Raw genomic sequence first — 19,613 nt, forward strand, 5'->3', positions numbered from 1 at the left:
ATCATGTTTTACAAAGTGGAATGTTTGGATAGGACTGAAATTAGGTAGAAAGAATCAGTGTAAAGGAAAACCAAAATAATAAAAAGCATTGGTATTATTAATGAAAATACATATATTTACCAAATAAAATAAATAGTACGACATGGTTATTAATTATTCAAATAACCCAGTTTTATTTGATACACATGTTTAATCATGAAAAAAGGTAGTAGTGCCTAGTATGCAAAGACAATTGTAGGTGTCCTGGGAAATACGAAGGGCAAATTAAGCTCTCATTCAGATGAAGCTTATAAAATAGAGCAGAGGATACAATGGAACAGAGTATTTGCCATGTTAAAGGTCTACCTAAGGATAATAAGGACTAATAAGATGATAATAATACTAATAATTGTCTAGAGAGGACTACAGATAGTTTCATGAAGAAAATGAAATACACAGTGGCTCTTAAAATATCAAGACTATTTCAATAGATGGCAGGAAGACAGAAGACCATGAAAGTGCTGAGGATATTCAAGAAGCCCAGAAAATGGAGGATACATGAGAAAGAGAAAGAAGATACATATTTTTTTCAGATAATGTCACAAACTATACCCTCCTGATTTTACTTAATTTAAAAATGTGAAACCATTCTTAACTTCCTGGCCATAGAAATTGACTGGTGGGCAGGATTTGGTCCATGGTGATACTTTGCTGATTCTCGCAGTAGATTTTCAGGGCAATGAGGGCAGCATGTTTTTAAGTTTATTTGTATATTTCGTAAATTTTTTTTTAGAGATTTTATTTTTTTAATTTTATTTTTATCTTTTGCTATAGGGTGCATGTGCTCACCAGAGAGACAGAGAGACAGAAAGCAAGAAGTCACCCTCCAGGGGGGATGGCTATGCCTCGATCCCTTCTCCTCCAACCTCCTCTCAGGATCTTAAGCACACATGCACATGTACCCGGCGAGATTTTTCAAGCCACCAGGTCCGAGACTCAAACCACAGCTGACTACATTGGGAGTCCAGCGACACAGCCATTACGCCAGCTGCTGGTCCCTATTTTGTACATCTTATACATAGCTATCATTTAGTGAATATTTGCTGATTACACTGAAACTGTGAGGCTTCAATCTAGGAAAGCAGGTCTGGGTAAGAAAGGAAGGATGTTGATACCGTGGATTGATCAAAGTCGATAATGGAATTTTTATGGAAGTTAGGAGGAAAGAGTTATCAGAGGTATAGTCAGACTACAAGATCAGAAAAAAAAGAGTAAGTTTAAAAAACAATGAATTCAGTTAATGAGTTGCATTTGAGTTTTAATTTCTTGTAGCAATTGAGTTCATGGTTGGGGTATATAAGCGATAAGAGGTTACCTGCATTAGATTCACGGTGGGGGAAATAGGTCTGCCTAATGGCTTCCACCTCTCAATGCTCCGGAATCAAAGAATATTACACAAGAACTCTCCTCTTCCAGTAAGTCCTGACAGTCATTGGTGGCTTTCCTTATAAACCAGACATACTTCAGATTAAAGAAATACTGTGAAGGGAATAGAGGAGAGGGCAAAGTATTACATCAAAGTAACAACACTGAATAGCTGATAATAATAGAGTGAGGTGCAGTAGTTCCTAAATGCAAACATAGAAATCTATTAGAGGGGGACCAGCAGTTAGCGTAATGGCTATGTTGCTGGACTCCCACGTAGTCAAGCATGGTTCGAGTCCCGGCCCCAGTGCCTTAAAACTCACGCCGGGCGCATGTGCGTGTGGGCACAAGATCCCGAGAGGAGAAGGGATTGCGGCGTGGTCATCCCCTCTGGGAGGTCATTTCTCGCTTTCTATCTCTGTCTCTCTGTCTGTCTGGCGAGCGCACGTGCCCTATAGCAAAAATCTCTCAAAAAAAAAAAAAAAAGAAAGAAAGAAAGAAAAAAGAAAGGAAATCAATTAGAGGTGCAGATTGCTCCCTCCCTCAAAGGCTAAAGACAAGGCTAATCTACACCATTCATGGAGGCTGGACTGGCCTGTTCCAATTGGAGCATTCAACTCTGATTCAGTCTGATATTTTACGGCACACAAACCCATTCCTTGCAAATTCAGAAATACTGAAAGTTTCTGACATGAAAGCCAAAAGTTCATGCTATGAAGTGTTAAGAACTAGTTTCAAAACACAAAGGTAAATGTGAAGCTCAACATGAAATCCTCGTTAGTGGCAAACAGATCCTGTAAACTTTTTGTTTTTGACTGGGTAAACTCCAGCCACTCAGGAGGCTCATTTGGGAGAGAATGAGCGGAGAGGGCAACCACTTTCTACCTACTGGTTTCAGTGCCTTTCTTTTTTCCGTGTCTTTTACAGACAATCCCTGGTTGTTTTGCTTTTCTGTTCATTTCCTCATGTTGCTCTCTTTTCAAGCTTTGCAGGTTATTTGTTCCTGGATTCTGTGACGCGTGGAGCACAAATTACATAAGTCATTGTTCCAAACATAATATAGCAGAAGTTCATTGTGTCTCACCACAGGCGAGCTTGCTGCTCAGAAGGTGTGTCGTAGGAGTGCCTGCCAATCTCAGTTCACTCTACTGACACAAAGACAGTTCTCCCACGGTTTCTGCCCCCTAATTGTGCGAGTCAGGTTTTTACGAATGCCAAATATATGTCATTAAATTCTGTGAATGATGTCTTGCTTTTAATCTATGAAAAGCATGTGGATTCTTTTTAATCTGAGGAAGCATGGTAAAATCCCTACCGACATCAAAATTAGTCATGACTAATGGTTAGCATTACTGCTGACAACCAGTAACTAAGAGCGCTAGAATTTGGTATTACAAAGTGGATAAATAATTTTCATGACAAATAAAAATGGTCATATTCATAATTATTTTAAAATGTGATGCCGATCATTTTTATTCTGAAGTATTTGTTATCTAATCATTACTAACTTCTGCAGAGGACTGTAGTTTTTCATGTATAGGGCTGATTTTCCTCATACTGAAGAGGTATGGTAATTTTAGTTAACTGAAAATCTCTCTTCACTGGCCTGTTATACCTCTGGAAGTTTTAGCATTGCCATGGTTCCAATAATACATTTTCTACTGAGGGAGGAAAACCTTTTTACACACGTCATCAGAAATATGTTAGGATCACCTAATAGACCACTCTGCCCATCACCAAAGGTCAAGGGAGTATACATTTGAACTGAGAGAAGAGAAGTTTATGTAAGTACTTGATCTTGTCCTTTGTCAATAGACACAGTGACTGTAGTAGTGGGATGTCAGTAGACAATGAAGGCGCTAAAAGAAAGACGAGTGCAAATTAAATAGTACTATCTTATTCCTAGTATCAGTTTTAGTCAACTTTAAATATAACCTAGTCTAGAGGGGATAATAAAGTCAAAAGTTATAATTTTTTCTTCCCTAAGCTGGAGGACCATCAGTTGGTCTCATGGCCTGGAAGTGTTACACACAATGAACACCATTCTTTGAAGGATGACTGCAAAGTAGAGTTCTCTCTGATCTCATGTATAAACAGCACTTTCCCTCTCTCTCTCTCTCTCTCTGCACGATAGCAGAACAAGAACGAATCATAACATCACTCATTATGAAACTAAAATACTGTTCTATAGGCTATAACTACCGTGTTCAACCATGTTCAATAACCTGAGAGGGAATTCCTTTTAGTGTTTTCACCTGGGAAGCCAAGAAGCAGGGAACATCTCTCTCCCCTTGCAGTGGGATGAGGAGCCCCCTCATTAGGATAAGGGAAGTGTTTGTTTAATTTCAAGATACAATTTGTCTGGTGTTTCATGGTCTTGAATAAAAGTTCTAACCAAGAAGGGGTTAGATAAAGAGGACAAAGCATGGGGAAAGATTGGAAGTAAAATACTATGGGAATAGTATAGTCAAGGAAAAAAAAACCAAAATCATATGTAACTGATAAAATGATTGGTTTTAGTAAATAAAAATAAGATTCATTTTCATTTTGAGTAAAACAGTCATAACTTGGGCTTTCCAAAGCAGGATGTTGATTGGAGGCAGAGGGTAGAAGAACAGAAATAACGTCAGAAAGACAGTGGGCATTCTTGGAGGGCAATGGAAGTAAAACTGGGGTTGCAGATGCTGCTAGCAAGAAATAAGCCAGTTTTGGTTTTCCTTGACATTTCTAGTCCTGTGAATACAACTGCCCCAAAGCTCGCTAGATGTGGGAGATGACTCAGCAGAAAAAAGGGAGGGAGGCAAAAGCTACAGGCCAGGTTTCAGATTTTCTTTAGCCCTCTCTTTGAAGTAGTCATTTTGGAAGCTCAGTTATAAGAAAATGCATTGCTTTGAGTTTGCTAGAAGAAGGTTGTGTTTAGAAACATGAGTACCAGTTTACCCAGTAACCTATGAAAAGCTTTCCCCGTGAAAGTTAGTTTGTAGGAAACATGATGAAAACATAGACTTGGAATGGGTCACTGATCTTGTGGTTATTGTTTCATTGTTCATATGTATGAAGAACAAACTAGCAGGTATGTATTAGAGATTCTTCACTGTAGCAATAACAAATCCCAGGAACTTACCACAATAAATATTTATTTCTTACTCATGCCCTGATTCAATACGGGTAATGAGGGCACTCAGGAACCCAGAACCTGTCCATCTGGTGTCTGTGTGTTCTCCACTGACTATGGTGCGTGTCACTTGCAGTCGGGTAGGAACAGAGACAGTATGAAGGCAGACTGAAGCTGTCCTTTGGTCAAGGTGACACATGATACTCCCCTTCACACTGCATCTGTAAGAAATGGTCCTTTTAAGCCACTGAGGTGCAAAGGGGCTAAGAAATATAGTCCCTGTAAATTAAAACAAAAGTTATTAATATGTATGAGGAATCATAATAATTATTTACATTTGGCAAGTTGCCTCTCATCTATCAAATGGCAACTATACAAGCATCTCTTTCTAGTATAAGAAACACGTGTGTAACATGTTTAAAATGTTTAAAATGTTCCCTAATATGTTCCAAACATTCTTGTGTGTTCATGACTATTATTATTATTGTTGTTGTTGTGGTTGTTAATCTTATTTTTGAGTTAGGACAGGGAAGGACTCTCCTGGAAGTTGTAACCACTGAGATATATAGGCAATAGCCCAAATTTAAATTGCAAGGGATATTGTGAAATCTCACTTCCAGGACATTTTGAAAATGAGCAAAATGAAGACAGTGAAAGTATTGGTCAATTAATATCTCAGGCAGAAGGAAGCTAATGTCTTTTTCCATGCCACAAAAACCTGGTTATAATAATCTTTAAAAGACTTTTTAAAAAGCAGTGACTACAAAGTGATATGTGCAATTTATAGATTTATTTTATTTACATAACTACCTGCATCAGTCAGGTAGTTATGTATATTTATTTTGAATTCATTGGGTCATAGGTTTTCTGAAGGCTATCATTTTGGGGGGAACCTTCTCTAATTTGTGCTTTTACTTATCAGAATACTTACACAGAAATTTGTGTATAATAAGAGTTCAATAAATTAGTGCTAAATTAATCTTTATTTTTGAGCATCCACAAATGAAATAAAATCTTATTAAATGTAATATTAATTCTGAGATTTTCCAAAGTGGACTTAAAATAGATTAAGGCTGACTTAAATATGGACATGTTAAAATTCTAAAATTTTAAAATCACATTTTTTAATTTTGTATACGAATGGATACTCTGGGTGGTAGTAACATTATATCAATATGATTTCAATTTGTTTAGCATTTTGTTCAAATAACTCAATAAGCACCATGTCACTTCTTACTTTCATTGCACAGAAACAACAAGTTGGAGTGAAAGGATGATAAATTCCTGTGCTATTTTGTTACTTCATACGTAAAAGCTATTTCATTATGCCAGCAGACGTCGTAGCAGATGCATTGCTGGAATCCCACATGGCCCACCACCATTTAAGTCCTGGAACCAGTGTCTTGAAACTCACTCCAGGCACGTGTGCACGTGTGCACAAGATCCCAGGAGGGGAATGGAGGAGGAGGGATTGTGGCATGGCCATTTCCCTGGGGAGTGATTTCTCACTTTCCCTCTTACTGTCTCTGTCTCTGTTCTCTCCCTCTCCCTCCGTTGAGCGCATGTACCTAAAGTAAAAACCTCTTTTGTAAAACAGCTGTTTTATTTTGTTTAAAATGTACAAGAATATTATCATAGGAATGCATAAGCCTTTTAACATTCTGTATGCTAGAGTTGAAAAACTTCTGTGTAAACATATATAACAAAGAAAAATATGTTAAAGTAATAATATTTTTTTCTTCCAAGTTCGTTTATTTTCTTTATGAGATAGAGACAGAGAGAAAGAGAGAGAGACAGGCACCCCTGACAGAGGCCCATACCAGGATGTACCCCAGACCCCGCCAGCCAGGGCTATGGGCTTGCATAGGTACTCATTGTGAAGAGGAAGACCTTGGAATGTGAACCCCCACTTCTCATGTGGCCTCAGAATCCTGGAGCATAATGTCACCACTGTACCACAGCACCTGGCTTAGAGCAGTAATTACCAGAAAGATTTGAGAGACAACTTAGTATTTGTGACAGTTTTAGCACCATCATTTGTTACCTCCTCTAGAGAGATGATTTAATGTTTAATGTGGCCAAACATTTGGATAAAAAGCAAAAAGTTTCGTGACTCCTTCAAATGATTGCTTTCTATGATGCTGAGTGTATGGATATATGCAAAAGGTGATAAACAAAAATATAGAGAGCCAAACAACTTGTCAATTGCATTCTAGTTTAGCTTGGTCCTGAGATATACTTAGTGATTTGTGTTTTGATTGTAAGCCGTCAAAGGATAGATTAGAAAGAAGTACAACAAAAAATGGCTATGTTTACCCATCAAATGAATTAACAATGTCATCAATTTTATTATCAGAACTTCACTTGCTGCTATAGAAAGTGAATAAAATGGTGATGATAAAATTGTTGACACTGCTAACTTATTCAAATGTGTAGAGAACTGGGAAAGAAATCAGTGTGCATGTATTATTATTCACCAGCTGTTATATTTTCCAGTTAGACGTTAGTTTGAGAGCTTGTCTGTTACTATTTTACTTTGTTTGCTTAGCTCAGTTAATTTCAGGAAATCATTTATCATACTTAGCTATTGGGAAAAGATAGAACTAAATTTTAAAGGATTATACCAATTTTAAATTTAAAGTGACAATTGCTTTCATTTTCAATTGAGAACCTTAGTTTTTCATCCTGTTGGATTTCTTGTTAAAGGCAATAGGCAGTTGCTCCAATTCAAGAACTGCTGCATTATCACTTAATATCCTTTGCTGAGGCCTTTAATATCTTTTACCCATTGGAAATGACCGACAATGTGCCATCTTGATTCCAGAGAACACTTGAACCCAATGACTTCTATTTCTGAAGGGAGAAAAAAAAAAAATTGAGGAGAGTGAGTGGACCAAATGAATCACTGTTGAGAAAGAAAGAAAAAAAATTCTCCTCTTTGTAATTGTATTTTCCTTATTTATAAAATTTAAAGTTGGAGCCAGCAGGTGGCATGGTGGTTAAGGATGCTGGACTCCCATATGGCTGACTACGGTTCAAGTACTAGACCTGGTGGCTTGCTTTCTCACTTTCTCTTTCTCTCTCTCTCTCTCTCTCTCTCTCTCTCTCTCTCTCTCTTTCTCTCTCTGTCCCTTTCTGGTCAAATAAAATGAAATAAGATTAAATAAAATAATTATTTAAAAAATTAAAGCTTGGACTAAGTGACTCCTGACTTTTGGATGTTTCTATCCTCGCCAAAATTCAGGTGTTCCAAAATAATCATCAATGCAATAGTGTTGGGGGATGGGAACCTAATGCAAAGTGTCTAGGTAATGAGGACTCCAACCCGCTTGAATGGATTTAAGTTTCTGTATGAAGCACTTGCAGGAGTGGGGTCACCTTTTCTTCTGCCATGTGAAGATCATTCTATAATTGACAATATATGAAAGAAGAGATTTACTTAGATATATTTTAGATACATGATACATGTAGACATTTAGCTTCTGGGCACTTACAAATTTGTCACTTTTCTGAAAAATTTCTCCAAAATAATCTTTGCTCTTTGGTGATTTCATACACATTTTAGGATTTTTTTTTTTCTATTTGTGTGAAGAATGTCACTGTTATTTTAATAGAAATTGCACTGAGTCTAGATTGCTTTGGATAATATGTTAACAGCATTGATTCTTTTAATCCATGAACACAGAATAATTTTTCATTTATTTATGTCTTCTTCAATTTCTTTCACCAAAATTTTATAGTTTTTATTATAGAAATATCTTGGATCCTTGGTTAAACTTATTCCTAGGTATTGTCTGTATGTTTTTGTAGCTATTGTAAATGGAATTGATTTTCTGATTTTTTTTATTAGTTTTTATTGACATATAGAAATGCTGTTGAGGGACCAGCAAATGGTATGGTAGTTAAGGCAGTGGACTCCCACATGGCAACCGCAGTTCTACTCCCAGACATGGCAATTTAAAATTTTACACCAAGTCACGTGTGTCCATGACCAAAATCCAAGGAGGAGAATGGAGGAGGAGAGATTGTGGTGTGGCCATCTCCTCTGGGGTATGATTTATCAAATTTCTCTTCACTGTCTCTCTCTGGGGAGCACACGCACCCTATGATAAAAACATTTTTTTAAAAAAGAAAGAAATGCTACTGATTTTCATATGTTGATTTCATATCATGTGACTTTACCGAGTTCCTTTACTAGTTCTAATAGCTTTTTGGTGAAGTCTTTAAGGTTTTCTACATCGGAGAGTTTTTTCAAAAAGTTCAAGGGATTGCGTCGATTTTTTTTGTTGTTGCACCAAAATCAACTTATATTTTAATTCCATTTTCCCATATATTTTTCTGCTCACCTGAGATCATGTCAACTGCAAACAGGGATAATCTGATTTCCTCCGTTTCAATATGGATTCTCTCCACTTCTTTCTCTTGTCTGACTGTAAACAAATTAGCAGCTTGAAACAGAAAACATTTGTTATCTCATAGTTTCTATGGATCAAAAAACAGGGTCTGACTTAGATGAGTGCTTTTCTGTCTTTTGAAAGGTTGCAGTTAATCAGGACAACTGTTTGCAGGTTGCAGGGTCACCTGAAAGCTCAACTGGGATGTGCGTCACTTATCTAGTTGTTAGCAGAATTCAGTTTGTGTGGGGTCATACTCAACCTTTCTCAAGGTCCCAAAAGTTTCATTCCATTGCATTATCAGTCCAAAGTCCCAACCAGGGAGTCCTGTTTGTCTGTCTACCACAACCATGGTGAGGCTGGGGGAATTTTGAGGATGATGAAACTGTTTTGTATCTTGATTGTGGTAATGATTATACATGAACTATAATCATTTAAAAATAAATTGTATTTTTTTAATGATTTTGCTATAGGGCACATGTGCTCCCAGGAAAGACAGAGACAGAGAGACAGAAAATAAGAAATCACCTACCAGGGGGATGGTCATGCCACAATCCTTTCTCTTCCATTCTCCTCTTGTGTGCACACACACACACACACACACACACACACACACTGTGAGTTTTAAGTCACCAGATCCTTAAGTCACCAGGTCTGGGACTTGAAGCACAGTTGACTATGTGGGGAGTCCAGTGACATAACTGTTATGCCATATGCTGATCCCAAAGTGTATTTCTTTGTTTAAAACTTAAAAATGCCAAAAAAGTTATGAACTTTTAAAAAGGATTGATTTTTCTGAACATAACATATAACTTCATTTAAAAATTTGAAAAAAATTAAACTCAAGAATATGACACACACATACACTCATATTAATTCATATTACATTGAATTTTGGCCAAATGAATGGAATTATTGGCCAATACATTCATAAAATATATTTATATATATCTACATTTTGGCTCTGGAAAGCAGCATAATTATTTCTAATTGAATCCTTGAAAAGCTACAGTAATATGCCTTATGAACATATAACCTATAATTTGCTAATAGAGAAAGAAAAATATATTATTAAACAGAATCTATAATTAATTTTCAGAGAAAGACGCTTATTCTGAATCATGTCCCTTTTTATCCTCCTTGCTATTTGTTCTCATTTCTCAGAATGGACAACTCATCAAGTCAAGTATTAAGTAAGATGAACATACAGATGCACTATTGACCTTTTCTCATTTCTTCCACAGAAGAACTATTAGGACAACTTAGTATAAAATGCATTTTTGTGTAAAATGCATTTTTATAATCACTTTTGAAAATAGTTGACTTCCCTTAAGCTGAATATAGACCGTGACAAAACAGTCGTGCATTTCTTAGTTTTCCTCAATTCTGAAAAGTGGCTGAGGGAAGGTAGTCGGATTCTGTTACTGTACGCTGTTTACACAGCTGCACTTCATTGAACGAAGGCTTGTGTTACACACAGTTTGTGATAGGAAGTAAATGCTTTTAAAACAACTGAAGAGACAGGTCTTTAACTTCCTCTTTTGTGGATTCTTTGTTCCACCATTTAGCTTCTGTGGAGATTAGAAGGAAGTAGCTACAACATATATTATTACCCTTCCATTAAACCTCATCTGATTAGCTCATCCCCTTGTGAACTCATTTTGTTGGTATACTAGGATAATTTTTTTTTCAAAATAAATCTGGAAAGATCCAATAAAATAGAAAATATGTTGATTTAGAATGAAGGTCTGTAAGTAGTAAGTTCTGATATGTTCAATACTCGTAGGTTCTGGAAGGAAAATGGTGTTTCAATTACTTAAAAGACTCCAGAGGTAAACAGTTTTAAAAACATAAGAGACTGGTCACATGTAATAGAAATGACATTTATTTAGAAATAGCAATGCCTTTAATGCAAATGACATCTGATATGGCTATATATTCAGAATATTGTTCATAATCTTCTCATTGTCACAGAATTAAATCTCTCTTTTATCTATAACCTATCATTTGTCTTCTAAGACCCCTTTGTTTTGTAAATTTATCTTGATAGCTCTCTACACAGCTTGTGCAGAGAGCTTTCATTTCCTAATAAATTAATGAAAAGTTCACATATATTAAATACAGGCATGTATGTGTATCTCCAATGATTTTTTTTAAGTTTATGTTTTTTGTTTTTACAGTTGTAATTTCTTCTTTTAAAAAAATATATAGTGATCAGGGCCACCAGAAGGTGGTGTAATGGTTAAGGTGTTGAACTCCCACACAGCCGACCATGGTTCAAGTCCCGAACCCAATGGCTTGAAAATCATGCCAGGTGCATGTATGTGCATGCCCAAAATCACGAGAGGAGACAGGAGGAGAAGGATTTGCAGTGAGACCATTACCCCAGGGGGTGATTTCTCACTTTCCCTCTCTGTCTCTCTCTCCATGAGTAAATGTGTCCTACAGCAAAATCCTTTAAAAAAAAAAGTATAGTGATTTCTGATTTACATATAATCATTGTATATCTTTGTGAAATATAGTATGGTTTTCAAAGCATGCATACAGTGTATAATAATCAAATAAATGATATAGACATGTTCATCTTATTTGACATTAACAATATATTTTGTTATGCACATTTGACCATAATTCTACTAGTATCTTTGGGGGAAAGGAAACACATACTGAATTTTCAACCATAGTTTTTACTCTACTGTGGTACAAGATTTCATAACCTATTCCATCTTTATGCATGCATTTTTGTGTCTGTCAATCATTTATACCCAACCTCCCTAATGCCACCCCTCTCCCCATGCAGATACCATCTACCATTACCCTGTACTTCTATGCCATGGAGTCCTGCTTCTTCTACAGAGTGTGGACATTTGGTATATTTTAAGCAGAGATGTATGATATTAGTCTTTTATCAACACTTTGTGTCAAAGGTCAGGATACTGTTGTTCTCTGTGACAGAGTAGTATTCCGCTGTGTTCATAAAAACCTCTAGCCCACTATTCTTCCTCATATCGCGTACTTACAATATTTGTCTATGGCAACTGCAGAGACCAGTAACCTGCTATTCCCATTTTAGGCCCAGTATTCAGTTCTTATACAGCCAAGCCTAAAAGATCAGATTTCTAATCTCTATGTGCAAGGACATGGTGATCTTATTACATGGTTTATTTCATATTCTGGATTTGTAGAGGAAGACTAAACATAAGTTAGTAGCTAAGCTCATATTATTTTCTTTTCTTTTTTTTTTGGAGAGGTTTTTACTATAGGGCACATGCGCTCGCCAGACAGAGAGAGACAGAGAGACAGAAAGTGAGAAATCACCCTCCAGGGGGGATGGCCACGCTGCAATCCCTTCTCCTCCATTTTCCTCTCAGGATCTTGGGCACGCATGCACACGCGCCCTGCGTGAGTTTTAACCCACCAGGTCCGGGAGGCGAACCATGGTAGACTACGTGGGAGTCCAGCGACATAGCCATTACACTAACTGCTGGTCCCTGCTCATGTTATTTTCTCACTGAATAAAATACATTGTGGCAGCTTGATCTGTCATTCTATTAGGAAATGAGAAATATTGACAGAGTAAAAAATGTGGGCAGAATAAAAAGTGGCTTATATTCTCTGTTCCATCTACTTAGAGGGTCATCTAAGTGTAATATTTGTTGTAGAAAAACAAGGCCCTCTAGTTTCGTGTGTGTACGAATGGCAAACCAGGGCGATGTGTATAATGTTTGATCAAAATAAACAGCAGTCGCTACCTTCTTTATTTTGAGGATATATAGTAACTATGTGAGAAAAATTCAGAAATGGTATTTTGGTAATGTCTGGGAAGAGCCATATGTAACTCTGAGCTTATATATTTCTGTAAATAAAGATGAAATATTAAATCATAAGACAAATTATTACTGTTCTTTGCTTCTTATTCCAACAGACAGATTTTGAAACTTTTCAAAAAGCCATCAAGAAATAATGCTATGTAATATCGCATATCAAAATTTAAGTACCAGTATCTCTCATCAGAGAATTCTTCTTTAATTAGAAATGTGTTGTCACAAACTGAAAAATCATCACTAACTATTGTCTGTACTGTTAAAACATTACCAGTTAGCTTTTATGATCTGTCATATTATAATATGTTAGCAAGTGTAAATTTTGGAAGTCTCTGCAGTTCACTGGAGGCATTTAATTACATCACACACACTGTACATATTTATTGGCTATTTCAACTTTTTATTTGTTTATAATTTATATACTCTCTGATTCCAAAAGTGATTTAAGGTGGCTTATTTTTATTATAATTATTTTGGCTAGCTTTTTGTGAGATGTTCCAGATTTCTCTTCCTCAGTCAACAGAGTGGTATGCATAACTGAAAACGGAAGTTGCTTTGTTCTTATTCTTATGGCTCATTTCAAATTATGTGTTTTACAGAGGTTAATATTATGTGGGCCGGACACCAAACACATCACAGTTCTGAAGACTATAACTTATCCACAGCATTGAGACAATCTGTCTTCCAGATATATACTTCCTGGGTAAGTTGTATGAAATGGAATACACATGACACTATAATTCGTTTCTCAAGTCTCAACAGTTTTCTACTTCCTTTGAGTAGACTAATAGAAGGTATTTTACTAAAAAACCTCTTTCTCCTCTACAAGGTGAGAGGCACACAAAACAATGTTTTGTTTTGTTTTTTGGCTATTTGTTTTTGTTCTTTCAAGAGATTTTTGCAATAGGGTACATGTGCTTGCCGCAGAGGCAGAGAGAGACAGAGAGACAGAAAGCGAGAAATCACCCCTTAGGGAGGACAGCCATGTTGTAATCCCTTCTCCTCTATTCTCCTCTTGGTATTTTGGGCATGCATGCTCACAAGCCCCGGTGAGTTGTAAGTCACCAGACCTGGAACTTAAACTTCAGTCGTCTACTGTGGGAGTCCAGTGATGAAATCATTTGCCATCTGCTGGTCAAATGGTGTTTTCTAATCTTTTATTTGATCCAAAGACTCATGTTGAGGTATACAATGTGAGAAAATGACTGGCTATTTTTTTTACTGTCAACAAAAAGAGTGATATATAGACAATGTACCTTAATTTAAATATATGCAAACAAAACCTTGATTAGAAGTCTAGTTCTGTGGTGCAGAGGTAACGCATCGCTCAAGAGAAGCCAAATCCCACCTAGAGAGAATGGCTTAAATCCCTAAGTATGGTCAAACTGAAACACATTGGGCACACATGTGAATGCCCAGGATCTGTCAGGGTGGAGGACTGGAGGAGGGGGATGAAGCTTGACCAGATGCTGAGGAGAGGGCTTCTCTCTCTTTTTTCCCAGTCTCACATGTGCACGGACTTTATCAAGAATGAGGAGGAACCGGCAGTTAGCGTAATGGCTATGTCACTGGACTCCCATGTAGTCGACTGTGGTTTGCATCCTGGACCCGGTGGCTTAAAACTCACGCCGGGTGTGTGTGCGTGCGTGCCCAAGATCCCGAGAGGAGAATGGAGGAGAAGGGATTGCGGAATGGCCATCCCCCCGGGGGGTGATTTCTCGCTTTCTGTCTCTCTGTCTCTCTCTGTCTGTCTGGCGAGTGCACGTGCCCTATAGCAAAAACCTCTCAAAAAAAAAAAAAAGATAAAAAAAAAAGAATGAGGATAAAACCTAATTAGAAATCTTTCAAAGCAGTTTAATTTACCAATTCCCATTCATGCATTCCCAAGTAAAATCTGCTTGAGTCCTTTGATTTTTGTTATAATAGTAGCTTGATTACTATCACATACAACAAAAACTTTGCTCTAAAAAATTCTCACACAAGGGAAGGGCAAGAATAACAACTACCAGAAATACTCTCTAATTCTAAGGTTCTTCTAATTCACTGGATAACAGTGATCTGCTTGACAAAATTTTCTTCCTGTGATCATCCTTGTTCAGTTCTTGGGTATTGAAATACATGATACTGAGGTGCAGGTTGAACAGTGAGCTAGAAAGTCAGGATTATTGATTTATAATCAATATTGACATGTAAACACACAAAAGCTATTTACTAGCTTTTATTACATATAATTTATTTAGTATTCTTATGTGCCAGACAATTTTCTATGATTTCTTTGTACATTGAGTCATTTGATAGTCACAACAAAGTTAATACAAAGGAACTATTATAAATCTCATTTCAAAATTATAGAACTAAGTCATAAAAATAGTAAACTGAGGTGTAGAATTTGAACTCCTGTAGCTCTGAAAATCCAGATCTTAATCTCTATACTTTAAATTTTTTCCCAAAATCTCTATATTATTTCCCATTTATGTTATTTCCTTTAATCCTCACAAATAAGCCTAAGGTTCTCTAGACAAAATATTAATAAAATCAGGAGACTGAAGATCAATAACGTTAATCACATGGGGCTGGCAGGTGGCATGGTGGTTCAAGATGCTAGACTCCTACATGGTCAATCATGGTTCAAGTCCCAGACCTGGTGGTTTCCTTTCTCACTTTCCCCCTCTCTCTGTCTCTCTCTGGTCAAATTGGAAAAGAATAATAATAATAAATAAAGTTGAAAAAAGCAATTCTTTAAAAAAAAGTTTAATCACATAACTAATGAGGGACAAAGCCAACTAATTGAAACCAGATGCTGCATACCAATAGTAAAATATGGCCAGTGTGCTAACCCAACTAGCAGGTATAGGCAAAGAAAATCTATAAGTCAATGATGGTACTAATATATTTTCTGTAATGATTCTTTAAAGAAATTTACCCTGAGTCCTCAGACCATAGACCTATGTTAAAGCTTGTGTTTATTTCCTAGGATTGCCGTAACAAAATACTATTAACTATGTGGTTTAGAAAAACAAAAAAAAAAATTATCGACTCATAGTTCTGAAGGCCAGAAATCAAAATCAAGGTGTTGTGAGGGCCATGCTCTCTCTGAAGACACTAGGGAAGAATCTATTCAAGTCTTCTTGATTCTGGTAGTTTCCACGATTGTGACAGAGTAGCTCCACTCTTCATGGGATGATCTGCCTGTTTAATCATCCAAATTTCCATTTTTTTAAAAGAAAACATCTTAACTAATTATTCTACAATAACCTTATTTCTAAATAAGATCATATTCTGAGATATTAGGGGAAAGGATTTAAAAATGTGCATCTGGTGGGAGGAGGGAGTTAACACAGTTCTAAATAATATGCATAGATAGGGGCCAGAAGTTAGCGTAATGGCTATGTCGCTGGACTCCCACATAGTCAACCATGGTTCGTGTCCCAGACCCTGTGGCTTAAAACTCACGCTGGGCACATGTGCATGTGTGCCCAAGATCCCGAGAGGAGAATGGAGTAGAAGGGATTGCGGTGTGGCCATCCCCCCTGGGGAGTGATTTCTCGCTTTCTGTCTTTCTGTCTCTCTCTGTCTGTCTGGCGAGCACACGTGCCCTAAAACAAAAACTTCTCCAAAAAAATAAAAAAAAATGCATAGATAGTAAGTGAATGTATGTTTTTACTTTCTACAGCTTGTGCTGGAACTCTGGATGATTAAATGTGGAGGAACAAACTCCCTATTTCATAGCTACACAGCTCAAGGTCATACTAAGCCTGCACATGGTAGATAGAGGGAAGAACAGGGACCATGATGCAGGAGAGGGACACTGTCCAGTCTCCTTTCCTAAGAAACAGCTGCACTAATACGGCCTTTTGTCATCCTGCGCAGAACAGGCTGGATATATGACTAATTGAAATAATAATCTCAAAATTTTCTTCCCTCTCTAGACTTCTGTACTCCTCTTTGTGTAAAAATAACTCAAATCTCCAGTAGCTGCATTTTAGGGGAAACAGCTTCCAAGAAAGGATGTAACTGTATTTGAAGTTGCTCCAGGGAAATCAGTGTAGTTAGTAAATCCATTACCTAAAGAATTATCAAAGGAAGCATTTTACCAGAGCATCGCAGACTTAGAACTGGAAGAAATCTTCAAGATGATATACCTAAATTATCTGTATTAAAGGCTACAGAAATGAATCTCAGAGGACCCCTCCACATCACAGACTTTGGAACTTTGTTGAGTTATAACTTGAGTCCAGATGCCAGACTCCAGTTTATTGTAATTTCCATCCTGATTTCCTGTAGGTCACTCCCTCTATGAAGTCTATACATACAAAGTTATAGATCAGTGAAATCCTAAGTAAAATGCAGGGTCATACCTGTCTTACTACTAGAAAAAATGTCCTCTATACCTTCATGCTGCCTTATCAGGAACACGGAAGAGTGTGCTGAATAAGTAACTGAGCACTGAAAACATCACAGCTGGTATTTTTTTTTTTTTCTTGGAAGGGTAAAGGTGATGGGGAATTTTCATGAGAGGAAATAAAAGATATAGATTGTAAATCAGCCTGATTCTTAACTAGAACTTCTAAATTTGTTAAAGCATCGGAGAGATGACTTAAGGGGCTGTTGATACTTACCCATCTGTAACAGGTCTTTCTAGACAATAAAATCAAAGAGCAGACTTCAACTCCTAATTTTCTTCAAATCACTTATAAGATTCTCTCATCAATATTGTTATAGAAAGCCTACAATTTGGCAGTTACCATGGTAACATGTATTTTAGAACAAAAATAAATGGCTCCTGACTTTGAAATGAAAATTGATTTCTGAAATGAAAAGCAAAATTAAGCTCAGAGTGTGTTTATTTCATATTACTATGAAAATTAAGGCAGCAGACCTTTGTCACTTAAAGTTATTAAAGATAAAAATTGACCTTGCCAGAATTTTTAGTCATACTATTTGCTTTTTTTAGGCCAGTTTTAAGCTTAATATTACCTACCCAAAAATAGCTGCAGTTGATAAACTGCTATTTTAAGTGGTCGGCCATGGTTTGAGTCCTGGACCTGGTGACTTGCTTTCTCACTTTCTCTCTCTTTCTCTCTCTCTCTTTCTGATGAGCACATATGCCCTTGGCAAATTTAAATAAATAAATTAAAGAAATAAATAATTTAAAAAAATTTAAAAAGATATTAACAATCTCAAAAGATGTAAGTTTTACCCATCCTCAGAGAAAAAAATATGCTTATAACATTAAATTATGCAGATATCGATTTAAAAATTTTGTTATAATCTGTTAAAAAATATATAAATATGATAATAATGTTTTTGAGCATAATAATTCAAAAAAATATATTTACTATATTTAGGAAGTTGTAAAGAGCAATTGACCATAACAAAAGAAATCTCAGCCTTAGGCCTTGCTCAGTTATTGACTAGCTTTGCAGCTCTGAATCAATTAATTAATATTTGTGCTTCAGTGATTTTGTATATAAATCAGGCTCCTATTTTGTTCACTTTCTCATATGATTATTTTGAAGGCCATCTTAAATAATGAAGGTAGAAATGCTTTGAAAGAGGTCATGTATGATTCTCGTGTATGATACTGTTTTTATATTACGTATAAGATTGCAGAGGACCCTTAGTAAAATCTCAGATCTTTTTATTACTTCATACTCCCTGCCAAACTACATAAGCAAAGACTGTTTTCCAATATGCGGGAGTTGGAGTTCTGTAAGACAAATGTGAACAAATAAAGATATAAGAAACTAACAACTTTGATGTGATGCACTCAAATGCACTAGGGATAACATTCTCATAACACTTTGTCACAGAAGGAAAGCATGTCTTAAGGCCCCCTGAAGTAAAGAAACAAGGCTTCTCTCAGATCCTTGCCTCAGTCCTCCAAGGCATCCCTTCACCACGCTCAACCCTCATTCAAAGGTGGCTAATGAGACAAAGTTTACGTCCATGAATTTAGAAAAGGGGACTCTTGGCTAATCTGAATCTTCACCAGTTTCAGAGCTTTGATTCTAGTATGGGTCAGAAAAATGAAAGAATTCCATAGATTACCAGGTCATTTTTTAAATTTGGTATATATTAAATTATTCTCTTATTTTTTATGTTTTTCTTTATAGAACTCTGATAGTCATTGTGATCCTTATAATAATGAGGAACAAACAAGGATAAGCCAAGTGAAGAATACTACCCCGCAGCATTCTTTTATCGTCCCTTAAAAAAAAAAAATGCACAACTAAATATTCAACTCCCTTTATATGTTATTGCTCTTGTTTTGAGAAGTGCTTTTACTTATTATTTTTCATATGTACGTTTTGACTGGCAGTGCCAGTCATGATGGCAGAGGTTGAGCATATAAAGGTAAGGAAGGCTCGAGTTTGTATTCTCAAGGTGGTTACTTTCTCTGGATGGAGTTAGGCAAGTAAACAGTCATTGTTACAAATCATTAAGGTATTGAAGAGAAATGTCTGCATTAAGAGCCATTGTGGGTCAAGGGAAACTTCAAAAAAATAATAATGCTTGAACCAAATCTATAAGAGGAGTTAACTTTTACCATGAAAATATTGTAAATGAAATATTATGTAGAAAGACAACACCTGTAAATACACAAAAAATAAGAAAATAAGTAAAAAAAACTAAAATGCATGATAGGTGTATGAGTTTCCTGGGGCTGCTATAACAAAAGAGCAAAAACTGGAAAGCTTAACACAGAAATATATAGTTTTAAAGGCTGGAAATCTGAGATCAAGGTACTGGCAGAGAGGCCAACCCATGGTGTAACGGTTCAGACAGCTGGGTGCCATATGGCCAACTACGTAGATCAAATCCTGGATCCATTGGTTTGAGAAACATACTAGGTGCATGTGTGAGCATGCTTAC

General features: G+C 36.5%; 1 protein-coding gene across 1 annotated transcript in view; it reads left to right on the forward strand.

The window, feature by feature from the left end:
* The window catches only part of AGMO (alkylglycerol monooxygenase), a gene marked incomplete in the record, with an annotated part of 412,025 nt that overhangs the window by 122,338 nt on the left and 270,074 nt on the right, over positions 1–19,613 (forward strand). The window contains 1 exon segment of the mRNA XM_027768353.1: positions 13,337–13,440. Within this exon segment, the coding sequence (XP_027624154.1) occupies positions 13,337–13,440 (104 nt within the window).

Source organism: Tupaia chinensis, unplaced genomic scaffold (genome assembly GCF_000334495.1).
Source record: "Tupaia chinensis unplaced genomic scaffold, TupChi_1.0 Scaffold145916_1, whole genome shotgun sequence".
NCBI lineage: Eukaryota > Metazoa > Chordata > Mammalia > Scandentia > Tupaiidae > Tupaia > Tupaia belangeri.